The 14,729-nt window shown below is 49.7% G+C and overlaps 1 protein-coding gene across 3 annotated transcripts in view; it reads left to right on the top strand.

Annotated features, from left to right (window-relative positions):
• Nucleotides 1-14,729, top strand: part of LOC140429507 (transient receptor potential cation channel subfamily M member 6-like) — a 426,501-nt gene that overhangs the window by 256,234 nt on the left and 155,538 nt on the right. For all 3 annotated transcript variants that reach the window (XM_072516596.1, XM_072516595.1, XM_072516594.1), the window contains exon 20: nucleotides 6,451-6,579. In XM_072516596.1, coding sequence (XP_072372697.1) covers nucleotides 6,451-6,579 — 129 coding nt within the window. The remainder of the gene's footprint in view (nucleotides 1-6,450; nucleotides 6,580-14,729) is intronic.

Below are 14,729 nucleotides of genomic sequence, written 5' to 3'. Positions count from 1 at the left end.
TATGGGGATAGGGTGGAGGTGTTGACCTTGGGTAGGGTGCTCTTTCCAAGAGCTGGTGCAGACTCGATGGGCCAAATGGCCTCCTTCTGCACTGTAAATTCTATATGTACGTGTGAAAACAGGGGCGTGATTCTCCGACCCCCCGCCGGGTGGGAGAATCGCCGGGGGCTGGCGTGAATCCCGCCCCCGCTGGTTGCCGAATTCTCCACCACTGGATATTCGGCGGGGGCGGGAATCGCGCCGCGCCGGTTGGCGGGCCCCCCCCCGCGATTCTCCGGCCCGAATGGGCCGAAGTCCCGCCGCTAAAATGCCTGTCCCGCCGGCGTAAAGTAAACCACCTACCTTACCTGCGGGACAAGGCGGCGCGGGCGGGCTCCGGGGTCCTGGGGGAGGCGCGGGGCGATCTGGCCCCGGGGGGTGCCCCCACGGTGGCCTGGCCCGCGATCGGGGCCCACCGATCCGCGGGCGGGCCTGTGCCGTGGGGGCACTCTTTCCCTTCCGCCTTTGCCACGGTCTCCACCATGGTGGAGGCGGAAGAGACTCCCTCCACTGCGCCTGCGCAGGAATGCCGTCAGCGGCCGCTGACGCTCCCGCGCATGCGCCGCCCGGCGATGTCATTTCCGCGCCAGCGCAGTGGAGGGAGTCTCTTCCGCCTCCGCCATGGTGGAGACCGAGATCTCGACCCTGGAGAGGTGGTGGTGGGGGGTACGGCGCCTTGATAGGCGGGATTGAAGTCTGACTCGTGATTCAAGTTATCAGGAGATGGCACAAGAACAGATGGAAACAAAGGCCTTTTCCGCCAGCTGGCGGGGCGGAAATTAGTCCAGCGCCGGCCTAGCCCCTTAAGGTTGGTGCTCGGCCCCCAAAGATGCTGAGCATTCCGCACCTTTGGGGCGGCGCGATGCCCGACTGATTTGCGCCATTTTGGGCGCCAGTCGGCGGACATCGCGCCGATACCGGAGAATTTCGCTCCAGGTGTCTAATGTGCGAAAACAGAACTTAGCAAATAAAACAAATGTTCATAAGTCCAGTGTCTGGGGCTTGCGTCTGAAATTGGTCGACCCTGGAGAGGTGGTGGTGGGGGGGACGGCGCCTTGATAGGCGGGATTGAAGCTGGACTGGTGGCCTCGTGATTCAAGTTATCAGGAGATGGCACAAGAACAGATGGAAACAACAAAGAATGTGGTTGCGGGCGGACAACTGTGTGCAGTGCCCGTCTGTTTCGCCGCACAACAGAACCATCAGCCATATGTACAACATACGATCGAGGAGCAGCCTGTCGAACAACAACAGCTGGAGCTGACCAGCCTCCATCAGGTAGCTTGATCTGAACAGCATCCGCCGGGGATAGCACAGGCAAATCGGTGGCATGAGCATCATAGCCCTGCTTTTACCGGTCCCTGATTTTCTGCACATTCTGCATCACCGGGAGGTGATCCAGGTCAGGCAAGTGTATGGCTGGAAGAGTCGTCCGCAGGCCCCTGTTCAGGAGTTGAGCCGGTGACATGCCGGTAGACAGAGGGGTTGCCCTGTACGCAAGCAGCACAAGGTTGACGTCAGAAGCAGAATCCGTGGCCTTGCAGATGAGCTGCTTCACTATGGACTGCGGGTAATGTGGGCTGGAAGTGACGTGATGAAACTGATATAACTGGGCAAATCTTGACCACTCTTGGCTGCTGAAGCACGGGTCATTGTCACTCATGACAGTGAGTGGGATACCATGCCTGGAGAACGTCTCCTTACAGGCCTTGATGACGGTCTTGGATGTGAGGTCCTAAAGCTTCACGACTTCTGGGTAGTTGGAAACATAATCAATGATTAACACATAATCACGACTATTGGCGTGAAAGAGGTCGATGCCCACCTTGGACCACGGGGACGTCACGATTTCATGCTGCTGAAGCGTCTCCTTGCTCTGTGCTGGCTGGAAGCGTTGACAGGTCGGACAGTTGAGGACCATATTCGAGATGTCCTGACTATTCCCAGGCCAGTAGACAGTTTGCCTGGCTCTGCGGCTGCACTTCTTGACACCTAGATGTCCCTCGTGGATTTGCCGGAGCACCAAGCTCTGGAGACTGAGTGGAATGACAATGCAGTCCAGCTTGAGGAGGATACCATCAACCACCGTCAGGTCGCCCTTCACATTGAAGAATTGGGGGCACTACCCTTTTTGCCAGCCATTGGCGAGGTGGCACATGACACGCTGCAGAAGCGGGTCTTTGGCTGTCTCGTCGCGAATGCCAATCACCTTTTCATCCAACGCCGGGAGGTTGCTGTCCTACAGCTGCACCTGTGATTCGATCTGTTGGATGAATGCCGGCGGGTCAGCAGGCAAGGTTATGGAGCGGGACAAGGCATCCGCAATAATGAGCTCCTTGCCAGGCGTGTACATGAGTTCAAAGTCATACCTTCTGAGTCTGAGGAGGATGCGCTGCAGACGGGGCGTCATGTCATTCAGGTCCTTGTGGATAATGTGGACCAGAGGCCTGTGGTCCGTCTCGGCCGCAGGCCGTAGACATAATCGTGGAACTTGAGAATTCCAGTGAGAAGGCCCAGGCATTCCTTTTCAATTTGGGGGTACCGCTGCTCGGTGGGTGTCATAGCCCGTGATACGTAGGCAACTGGTGCCCAGGATGAGGTGTCATCACGCTGGAGCAACACCGCGCTGATGCCGTCCTGGCTCGCTTCTGTCGAGATTTTTGTTTCCCTGTCAGGGTCAAAAAATGCTAATACAGGTGCTGTGGTGAGCTTGGCTTTCAGCTCCAACCACTCTGCTTGATGAGCTGCCTGCCACACAAAGGCAGTAGACTTTTCCACCAGGTGTCTGAGGGCCGTGGTGTGCGAGGCCAGGTTTGAGATAAACTTGCCCAAAAAGTTTACTATGGCTAGGAAGCGCAGCACCGCCTTCTTGTCTTCATGGCTTTGATGGCCTTGACCTTGTCTGTGTCTGGGCGCACACCCTGCTGAGATATCTGGTCACCTAAGAACTTAAGTGTCGACATGCCAAAGCAACACTTGGCCCTGTTCAGCTTGATGCCATTGGCATGGACACGGCGGAATACCTGCTGGAGACGAGAGATGTGCTCTTCGGGGGTCGTGGATCATATGATAACGCCATCCACTTACACACAAACCCCTTCAATGCCCTCCATTATCTGCTCCATGATTCTATGGAAGGTCTCTGAGGCCGAGACAATGCCGAATGGCACACAATTATAGCAGTACCTGCCAAACAGTGTGTTGAAGGTGCAGAGCCTTCAGCTGGACTCATCCAGCTGGATTTGCCAGAATCCACGTGACGCATCTAACTTTGTGAAAAATCAGGCATGTGCCATCTCACTTGTGAGTTCCTCCCGCTTCGGGATGGGGTAGTATTCCCACATTATATTCTGGTTGAGATCCTTGGGATCAATGCAGATGCGCAGCTCCCTCGAAGGCTTTTTTACACATATCATCAAGCTGACCCAGTCAGTCGGTTCTGTAACTTTGGAAATGATGCCCTGGTCCTGAAGATCCTTTAGCTGTGCCTTCAGGCGCTCCTTCAGTGGAGCCGGGACCCGGCGTGGTGCGTGGACCACAGGCGTGGCACCAGGCCGTAGCAGGATCTTGTACCGATATGGCAGAGTGCCCATCCCGTCAAACACATCCGGACACTGAGCGAGGATGTCGTCAATGCCGGCTTGAAGATCCACGTTGGGGGATGTCATTGTGTATACCCGCTGCACAAGGTTTAGCTGCTTGCATGCATGTGCACCGAGCAGGGAGGCCCTGTCTGGCTTGACGATTTCAAACCTTAGCCTTGCGTGAATGCTCCTGTTGGAGACGACCCGATGGCAGGATCCCAGTGCTGTGATGGCATTGCCGTTATAGTCCAGGAGCTGGCAGGCTGCTGGAAGGAGCTTGGGTGGCTTCTTGATGCGGTTGAAATCTGCCTGTGAAAGGAGATTGACAGAAGCACCTGTGTCTAGCTTGAACTGGATGGAGCATTGATTTACTTGCATCACCGCACGCCGTTCGTCCGCAGAATCCACAGTGAGGATGGACAGGTTCCCTGATGATGTCAGTGAGGCATGTTCATGTGTGGTAATGAGGCCCACAGGGCAGTGTTTCTTTAAGTGGTCGGTGCTGCAGTTCGGGGACGTCATGACGTTGTGACACTCCGTGCGTCGTTGCACATGCGCAGTGTGGTCGGCAGACGTTCATACCTGCGCAGTGTGTTGATCTGCTGCTTCGTTATCCCATTCGCATCGCGCATGTGTGGGTCTCCGGGAAGAGCGCGGGAAATGGCCGCTTTCATCAATGCTGAGGCGCTGCATCTCGGCGATGGCCTGCACACTCTCTGCCTCGTGGGAGGCAAGTTTCTAATTTTCAGCCGATTTGTATTTGGAATACTGATTTTTTGCGTGCTCATGCACTGTACATGTTTCAATCACGACTGGCAGGGTCATATGCTTAATTTTTAAAAGCTGCTCTCTCAGAGGATCAGAGTGAACTCCAAAAACGATTTGGTCTCTGATCATGGAGTCAGCAATATCACCAAAGTTGCAGGAGAGCGCTAGTAGATGGAGATTAGTTAAGAAGGAGTTGAAAGATTCATCTTTACCTTGTAGGCGTTGTTTGAATATATAGCGCTCGAAGATTTCATTGGTGTCCATTTCACAATGACTATCAAACTTGTCCAGGATGGTCAGAAACTTTGTCTTGTCCTGGCCTTCGGTGAAGTTAAACGAGTTGAAAAGTTGGATGGCTTGATCCCCCGCGGTTGAGAGGAGAAGGTGCGATCTACCTTGTATCAGACGCACCCTCGAGGTCTGAGGCTTCGATGTACAGCAGAAACCTGTGCTTGAAAGTCCGCCAGTTGGCACTGAGATTGCCAGAGGTCCGTAGCTGTTGAGGAGCCTGGATCTTCTCCATGGTGCCGGGATACATTTGCTGGTCATCACGGAACAGATTTAGGTAAACCACCTAGGGATAGCAGTCTTCTGGTACCATGCCGTGTTAAGCACACTGAGATAACACGGGCTGCAACTGGATGCAGATTTAACTGGAAGATACTCCAGACCTTGAAGTTACTTCAATTTGATTTATTGAACCTGTCACACAGTTAGCACAATTCTCTGTGAGTTCGACTCTCTGTTAACCTAAGTTTGATTACTCTGTCTGACTGAACCAGACTAGCTCTTTGCCACGTGACGTAGATGTTAGGTGATATATACACCTGACTCACTCTGTAGATGTCCCCAGTGGAAAGAGGCGGAGTGTGAGTGCCTCGTGCCTTTTATAGTGGGAAACCAACCCCAAGTGTTCTGCCTGCTGATTGGTTTTGTCCTGTTCTCTGTGTTCATTAGCTTCCTGTCTGTATCTCATTATGTCCATGTCTGCATATCACGACAGTTCTTGAACTAACTAAACAGAGAATTTTCTGAATGTGTAATGGTTAGTGTAGCAGATGAAATTTTATCTCTTGAATTTCTGCACTTTAATAAACCCCTTATTTCTTACATAGCACTTGAACTCTAGTTTACCTGATATCATATTGTATGTAAGCATTGACTGTACGCCAGGAGCAAAGTCTAGATATTCACAGGAGTTCGATTAGCATTTGTGGGGCAAAGCTAGATTGTCGTATGGGACCACTGACCAGAGAATTTCTCGCTTCTCATAATATCAGTGTAAATGGTACTCAAAACTTTGATTTGCAACAAGTGAAAATTGAACCTTTTGGAACATATAATAATAATCTTTATTGTCACAAGTAGGCTTACATTAACATCGCAATGAAGTTACCGTGAAGAGCTATATATTGGGCTCATGGTAACCAATAGCCCAGGTTACCTTGAGCTAATTATCACTCTGTCGGCACAAAGGCCTTCACAAAAAAATGTTTGGCAGAAACTTTGATTTGCTCAGAAGCACACAAGATGTAGAAATTAATTGTTGCTAAATTCACCATCCAATCTCTTTTATCTGAAGTTGGCATGATAAGAACAACTTACAATTCTCTCTCTGCCCCAAAACAAATAAAAGTCTTGGCAAAAATCTTTTTTTTGATAAGATGTTGTTTAACATTCCACTGCAACACGGTATGGGCAGCACGGTAGCATAATGGGCAGCACGGTAGCATAGTGGTTAGCACTGTGGCTTCACAGCGCCAGGGTCCCAGGTTCGATTCCCCGCTGGGTCACTGTCTGTGCGCCGTCTGCACGTTCTCCCCGTGTCTGCGTGGGTTTCCTCCGGGTGCTCCGGTTTCCTCCCACAGTCCAAAGATGTGCAGGTTAGGTGGATTGGCCATGATAAATTGCCCTTAGTGTCCACAAAGGTTCAGATGGGTTATTGGGTTATGGGGATAGGGTGAAAGTGAGGGCTTAAGTGGGTTGGTGCAGACACAATGGGCCGAATGGCCTCCTGCTGCACTGTATGTTTGACGTTCAACACTTTTATCCTTCACAGATAGCTTATTTGGGATTCCTGATGCTGTTTACCTACATGGTTTTGGTGAAAATGGAACCGCTGCCCAGTATCCAAGAATGGATTGTCATCATCTACGTTTTCACTACCGCTGTGGAGAAAGCCAGAGAGGTGAGCAAGGACCAGAGCATTGTCTTCTAGCTTCTCAGAAGAAATCAATCATTTTATATAACATTAACAAAATCATGCTTTAGTTAAAAGAAGTAGTGTAGAACAATTTGAATTGTGGCAGTTGTTCCAACGGTCTATTGATTAAAAACTTTACCTCCGAGAGAAGAAGGTTCAGGATTTTTTCCCTATTCAGTGTTGAGTTAGTTAATCTCAGCTCAGTCATAATCTGGGGCACAACAATTAGCAAAGAGCCATGAACCTAAACTTTGCTCTTGTATCCCCCCTATCAGAATCGCAACTATCTAACGATTTCTACGAGAAAGTGCAGGTGGAATTTGGGTGATGATAAAATAAGGCCACCATAGCCTCTATGATTGAAGAGCCTTCTGGTTGTAGAATTACATATGAAACTCTTGCGCAGTCAGTCTCATATTAGTATTTGATCATCTTTGTTTCAGACTCTTGGCCTTTACTTAAGCATGCAGTAAGCAGCAAATATATTTCGATTTCAACACCGTTAAGAAAAGGCTAACATGGTGGTTGAGTACAGTTTCTGAGTTGGTAGTAATCACCATCATGACCAATGTTTTTTACAACAACACAAATAGAAACATTTCTCTCCCCCAATTCTGCTTTATAGCACAGAATGAAAGACCTCAAAAAGTTTAATTTAGTTCTGTGTTTCAGAGCAGCCAATTTAATCCGACAATTTTAAGGTGACACTATTTTCAGAGGTACTTAAGTATGTTTTAAACTTCTGTTCATCTGATTGGAAAAAATTGCATTTCAGTTGCTTGGTAATCTTTTTAAATAGAGTCACAGGAAAACAAGGCACAAAAAGTTGCCATTTGGGCCATCCTACGGACATACAAAATAGGAGCAGACATAGTCCATTCAGCCACTCAAGTCTGCTCCGCCATTCAATAAGATCATGGCTGATCTGTTTGTATTCAGTTCAACATTCCCCATCTACCCCAGATAACCTTTGATTCCCTTGCCCAACAAGAATCTATCTACCTCAAAAATATTCAGTAATGCCACTTCCACTGCCTTCTGAGGCAGAGAGTTCCAAAGTGTCGCAACCCTCCAAGAGAAATTATTTCTCCTCGGGCGGAATTTTCCACTGCCTCTGTGGCATGATTTGCGGCGGTGAAATGGCCCACCATTGACTGGCGGTGGGATCTTCCGGTCCCGCTGTATCAACGGGTTTTCCCGTTGTTCACACCCTCCGCCACTGGGAATGATCGCCGCCAGGAACGGCTGGAAAACTTTGGCCCTTTTCCCTGTCCCACAAGGTTGATCCCTAATTTTAAAACAGTGCCTCGTACCTTTACAAGCTTCCTGAAAGAGCTACCAATTTGTTCCACTCCTCTGGTTATGGCAGCTTGCTTGCAGACTCGGGGGGCTGTAGGTGCCTTTCATGTTAGGGCAAATGTGCACATGGAGAGGTACTCTTAGTGGCAAGGCTGCCCTTGCTTGAAGAACTCCTGCTGGCTTCTTGACCACCCCTAACCTACCTCGTCAGAAGCTACCTGACTGACCCGAGCGAGCTCACCCCAGTTACCTTAATTCTGAGCTGCCAGCGATGGTCCTGACCCATCTGGTTCACTAATGTCCTATAGAAAAGGAAATCTACCTGGTCTGGCCTACATGTGACTCCAGATCCACAGCAATGAGGTTGACTCTTAACAGCCTCCTCAAGGGCAATTAAGGATGGGCAATACATGCTGGTCCAGTTGGCAACGCCCGCTTCCAAGAAAGTATAATACGAAAATCTCCGGCTTACTGCAGTTCCAGCAGTGGTCACTGATCCCGGTGACTCCTGGGACTGAAGGGCTGTCAGCCCTCAACTCTTGGAGGTGTGACATCTTGCCTCAGGTAGATGGAGACCACAACGCCAGACAACTAATTGCCTGAGCAACATAAAATTCTGTTGTGGTTCCCAAGGCCGCCAGAGGCGGGTTGGCTCCTGACTTTCCAGCTGATGCTGCGGCCATCTCCTCCATGTTAAATCCCAGCCAATGCTTCAGCTGACATCTAAACAGCAGTTTAAAAAGATTTAGGATAACTTCCTTGCTTTTGCGTACATAAAGTCAAGGATCACACATGAATTTTTAACAATTTGTCCTACCACTTTCAAAGATTGTAGGGCAGCACGGTAGCCTTGTGGATAGCACAATTGCTTCACAGCTCCAGGGTCCCAGGTTCGATTCCAGCTTGGGTCACTGTCTGTGCGGAGTCTGCACATCCTCCCCGTGTGTGCGTGGGTTTCCTCCGGGTGCTCCGGTTTCCTCCCACACTCCAAAGATGTGCTGGTTAGGTGGATTGGCCATGATAAATTGCCCTTCGTGTCCAAAATTGCCCTTAGTGTTGGGTGGGGTTACTGGGTTATGGGGATAGGGTGGCGGTGTTGACCTTGGGTAGGGTGCTCTTTCCAAGAGCCGGTGCAGACTCGATGGGCCGAATGGCCTCCTTCTGCACTGTAAATTCTATGATAATCTATGATAATCTATGATTTGTGTATGTAAACCCTCAGGTCTGTCTCTTACTGTAACCACTTTTTAAATTTTACCATTTAGCTTATATTGCTTAATGTATGATTCCAAAATGTATCAATTCACACTTTTCTGCATTAAATTTCATCTGCCAGTTTCTGCCCATTGTCCTCATCTACTATTATCATCGTCACTTGCTTATGTTTCTACACTTTGTGTCACGCACAAATTTTGAAATTATGCACTTTAACCAAGTCATTACAAAACGTAGTGGTCCCAATTACCACCACTTTCTGTCAGCCAAGTTTGCATCCATACCGCAACTGTTTGTTTAATCCCATGGGCTTCAGTTTTGCTAACACATGCTCCCATTGATTTACTTTCTGCAATGAGCAAATGGCCTTAGCAATTTTGCTGTGGAAGGACATTTCTCGCCTGATGCTTTGCTAAGATTCTGAAATTTATACTTTAAGGCACATAGGAATGTTTGACTTTACTAATGAATACAATGAGCAGAAGAATGTCCTGAGGTCAGTCATTGGCGCCAGAAGTTATGTAGGTCTGAAAGTCCGGAACCTTGTGTTTTATGGCCAGCCACACATGGACCTCGTCATGTCGATGCTGTTAGGTGCATGCGGCAACCAAATGTTGTAAAATTTTACACACATATGCTGCTTTATCGTCTTTATCTTGTATTATGCTGTTAAATTAAGAGTTGTTCATGATGTTTCCAGGGCACATTCGTGGTCCATTAACACACCACACTACATTTGCTCATTGAACCTGCAAATGTTCTCCTAAGGCTTGTAACAATGAAATCACCTTGTTGTATTTAGAATTTGAAAGTGAGTTAGCATTAAGCCTTTGTTGCACTAATGGCCTGATTATACTGCAGTCTTTTGTATTTGTGATGCAGTTTTCACATTGCATTGACTCAGAAGCTGTTGTACAACCTTGACCTCCATGTCGCTTAACTTTTCAGCTCTCCATCCGACTCCCATTCTGACCCCTGTGACTTTGTTTATTCTAGGAAAGCTCAGTATAAGCTTAACAAAACCCATCTACTTGACACTTTGCAACCCTCTGATCCTAACACTGACTTGAACAACTTCAGACCTTGTAAAACTCAGCCTAATCAGTCTGCAGTATTGGATTTTATTTTTTTTTAAAAGAATTTCAAAAAGTTGGGGTAATTTAGCGTTGTCAATCCACCTACCCTGCACATCTTTGGATTGTGGGGGTGAGACCCACGCAGACACCGGGAGAATGTGCAAGCTCCACACAGAATGTGATCTGGGGCTGGGATCGAACCCGGGACCTCGGCGCCGTGAGACAGCAATGCTAACCACAGCACCACTGTACCGCCGCCAGTACTGGATTTTAAAGATTCTACCGAGTTTGTTTTTGGCAGTGGGGCACATTATGTGGAGGAGCAAGCCGACCGCTTCCCACCCACCTCAATCTACTCCCACTGTGGATGGGTAAGGTGGCCCCTAGCCCTGCCTGCCGTTTGGCTTATTGAGACCCTTAACTAGCCAATTAGGGAGCATAATACAGTTGGCAGTGGAAGGCTGACGAGAGTGAGTATGTTGCTATTTTCACCAAAGGTGGGAAGAAAGGAAGCACAGAACACATCATGGACACCCCCGCTCATCTAGCCAGCAAGTTTGTACCTCCCTGCAACCCCCCCACCCCCACCCGCTGACCATGCCCTCTCCCCACCCCTCCCTATGGTGCCAAATTACTCCTCACTCAAAAAGCCCAGCCTTTGTCCAGTGCCAGTATAGTCCCAACAGTGCCCACAACTGAGTTCTAATGCTTCTGGGACTGGAGGAGCTGCTGGACAATCTATTTGACTGGCAGCACCAAAGGGCAAGGCTTCCTTCCAATGAAGGGCTAAAGTTCCACGTTGAGCTTGCAGGGCAGACTTTTTAAAAGTCCATCTGTTTGTAACTGACTTTTCTACAGAGTTGGTAGAGGGCGATGAAAGGGAAATCATGTTTGACAAACCTACTGGTGTGTTTTGAGATGTAACGAGTAGAATAGATAAGAGAGATCCAGTGGATGTGATGTATTTGGATTTTCAGAAAACCTTTGACAAAGTCCCACAAAAGAGGTTAGTGTGCAAAATTAAAGCACATGGGGTTGGGGGGGTTAATATTCAGGCATGAATTGAGAATTAGTTAGTAGACGAGAAACAGAGAATAGGAATAAATGGGTCTTTTTCGGATTGGAAGTGGGTGACTAGTGGGGTACCACAGGGATCAGTGCTTGGGGCCCCAGCTATTCACAATGTATATTAACAATTTGGATGAGGGAATCAGTTGTAATATTTATCGGTTTGCTGATGCCACAAAACTTGGTGGGAATGTGAGTGGTGAGGAGGAGACTAAGAAATGAAATGAAATGAAATGAAATGAAAATCGCTTATTGTCACAAGTACGCTTCAATGAAGTTACTGTGAAAAGCCCCTAGTCGCCACATTCCGGCGCCTGTTCGGGGAGGCTGTTACGGAAATTGAACCGTGCTGCTGGCTTGCCTTGGTATGCTTTCAAAGCCAACGATTTAGCTCTGTGCTAAACAGCCCCTTGTTCAGGATTCAAAGCTCACGCCGCTCCAGCTGCCGATCCTGTCGTGAACCCGGTGCCACGGGGTCCGCGCATGCGCAGTGGCCTTCTTCCCGGTGCCGACCCCAAAGCCAAATGGTGCAGGGCTACAGGAGCCAGTGCGGAGGAAAGGAGGCCCCCAGCCAGAGAGGCCGGCCCGCCAATCGGTGGGCCCCGGTCACGGGCCAGGCCACTATGGAGGCCCCCCCAGGGGTCGGACCCCCCTCCCCCCTCCCCCCCCCCCCCCCCCCCCCCCACAGGCCGCCCCCGGACCCTTCAGTGGTGTGGTCCCGCCGACTCAGAGGATGTTAAAACGGCGCCGGCAGGACTCGGATTTGTTGTGACGGCCACACGGCCCATTCGGGCCGGAGAATCGGCGCGCTGGCCTGGACCGGAGAGTCGGCTCATACCCCGACTGGCACCATGCCGGAGAATTGCGTCCCGGCGTGGAGCGGCGTGGCGCGATTCGCGAGCGCCGCACCGATTCTACGACCTGGCAGGGGGTCGGAGAATTACGCCCCAGTTTTGTGGGGCACCCTTTGCGCATCGGTGGCACCCCACTGAACTATATGCCCCGCTTTGTTCCTCACCATCTTAATTGCAAACCCACCTCCCAAGGTTTCCCATCCCTCTCCACTCAATACCACTGACTTACCTGCTTTGAGAATCGAATGCCATTTTACTCTGGTGCTGCTTGCAATCCCAGCAGTGCCCACTACTGACATCTGGTGCTGCTAAGACTGCAAGGGCTGCCACCAACCTAATTGTCCAGCAGTTCCTGAGGGTGGGACGTCCTCCCAATGAGGGGTAGCAGTCCCACACACCTTGTTGTTGGTGCTTACAGTGTGTAATTGCTGCGGAGCAGACATTTTTCTATTCAGTTGGTTTCTTCAAGGGGGAATGGGAGGGTGGATGGGGCGACAGAATGTGAACAGTCTGCCGCCCTGTAAAATCCAACCCCACATTCCGACAAACAATCCCCTCTAAAACAGTTGGAAAGCACATATTTTGATTTGCTTTGATTTTATTATTGTCACATGTATTAGTATACAGTGAAAAGTATTGTTTCTTGCATGCTGTACAAACAATGCATGCTGTACATAGGGAAGGAAGGAGAGACTGCAGAATATAATGTTGCAGTTATAGCAATGTGTAGAGAAAAGATCAACTTAATACGAGGTAGGTCCATTCAAAAGTCTGGTATCTTTTTCCTGACGGAAGAAGGTGGAAGAGAGTATGTCCGGGATGCGTGGGGTCCTTAATTATGCTGGCTGCCTTTCTGAGGCAGCGGGAATTATGGATAGAGTCAATGGATGGGAGGCTGGTTTGCGTGATGGACTGGGCTACATTCACAACGTTTTGTAGTTTCCTGCGGTCTTGGGCAGAGCTGGCTCTATACCAAGCTGTGATACAACCAGGAAGAATGCTTTCTATGGTGCATCTGTTGAGGTTGGTGAGGGTCGTAGCTGACATGCCAAATTTCCTTTGTCTTCTGAGAAAGTAGAGTCGTTGGTGGGCTTTCTTAACTATAGTGTCGGCATGGGGGGACCAGGACAGGCTGTTGGTGATCTGTACATCTAAAAACCTGAAGCTCTCGACCCTTTCTACTTTGTTCCCATTGATGTAGACGGGGCAAGTTCTCCATTACGCTTCCTGAAGTCGATGACAATCCCCTTTGTTTTGTTGACATTGAGGGAAAGATTATTGTCGTCGCACCAATTCACCAGATTCTCTATCTCATTCCTGTACTCTGTCTCGTCATTGTTTGAAATCCGACCCACTGCGGTGGTGTCATCAGCAAATTTGAAAATCGAGTTGGAGGGGAATTTGGCCACACAGTCATAGGTGTACAAGGAGTATAATACTGAGGAGGATACCATCAACCACCGTCAGGTCGTCCTTCAAATTGAAGAATTGAGGGCACTGCCCTTTTTGCCAGCTATTGGCGAGGTGGTGCATGACATGCTGCAGAAGCGGGTCTTTGGCTGTCTCGTCGCGAATGGGGATCACCTTCTCATCCGACGCCGGGAGGTTGCTGGCCCACAGCTGCACCTGTGATTCGATCTGTTGGATGACTGCCAGCGGGTCAGCAGGCAAGGTTATGGAGCGGGACAAGGCATCCGCAATAATGAGCTCCTTGCCAGGCGTGTACATGAGTTCAAAGTCATACCTTCTGAGTCTGAGGAGGATGCGCTGCAGCCGGGACATCATGTCGTTCAGGTCCTTGTGGATAATGTGGACCAGAGGCCTGTGGTCCTACTCGACGGTGAACGTCGGCAGGCTATAGGCATAATCGGGAAACTTGAGAATTCCAGTGAGAAGGCTCAGGCATTCCTTTTCAATTTGGGGGTACCGCTGCTCGGTGGGTGCATCGCCCATGATACGTAGGTAACCGGTGCCCAGGATGAGGCGTCATCGCGCTGGAGCAACACCGCGCTGATGCCGTCATCGCTCGCATTTGTTGAGATTTTTGTTTCCCTGTCAGGGTCAAAAAATTCCAATACAGGTTCAGTGGTGAGCTTGGCTTTCAGCTCCAACCACTCTGCTTGATGAGCTGCCTGCCACTCAAAGGCAGTAGACCTTTTCACCAGGTGTCTGAGGGCCGTGGTGTGTGAGGCCAGGTTTGGGATAAATTTGCCCAAGAAGTTCACCATTCTTAGGAAACGCAGCACCACCTTCTTGTCTTCAGGGGTCTTCATGGCTTTGATGGCCTTGACCTTGTCTGTGTCCGAGCGCACACCCTGCCGTGATGTCTGATCACCCAAGAACTTCAGTGTCGACATGCCAAAGCAACACTTGGCCCTGTTCAGCTTGAGGCCATTGACATGGACACGGCAGAATACTTGCTGAAGACGAGAGATGTGCTCTTCGGGGGTTGTGGACCATATGATAACGCCGTCCACATACACACAAACCCCTTCAATGCCCTCCATCATCTGCTCCATGATTCTATGGAAGATCTCCGAGGCCGAGACAATGCCGAACACCATACGTTTATAGCAGTACCTGCCAAATGGTGTGTTGAAGGTGCAGAGCCTTCTGCTGGACT

Source organism: Scyliorhinus torazame, chromosome 9, assembly GCF_047496885.1.
Source record: "Scyliorhinus torazame isolate Kashiwa2021f chromosome 9, sScyTor2.1, whole genome shotgun sequence".
Taxonomy (NCBI): Eukaryota; Metazoa; Chordata; class Chondrichthyes; order Carcharhiniformes; family Scyliorhinidae; genus Scyliorhinus; species Scyliorhinus torazame.
The sequence above is the reverse complement of the archived record's forward strand: the minus strand, read 5'-3'. Positions and strand labels throughout refer to the sequence as shown.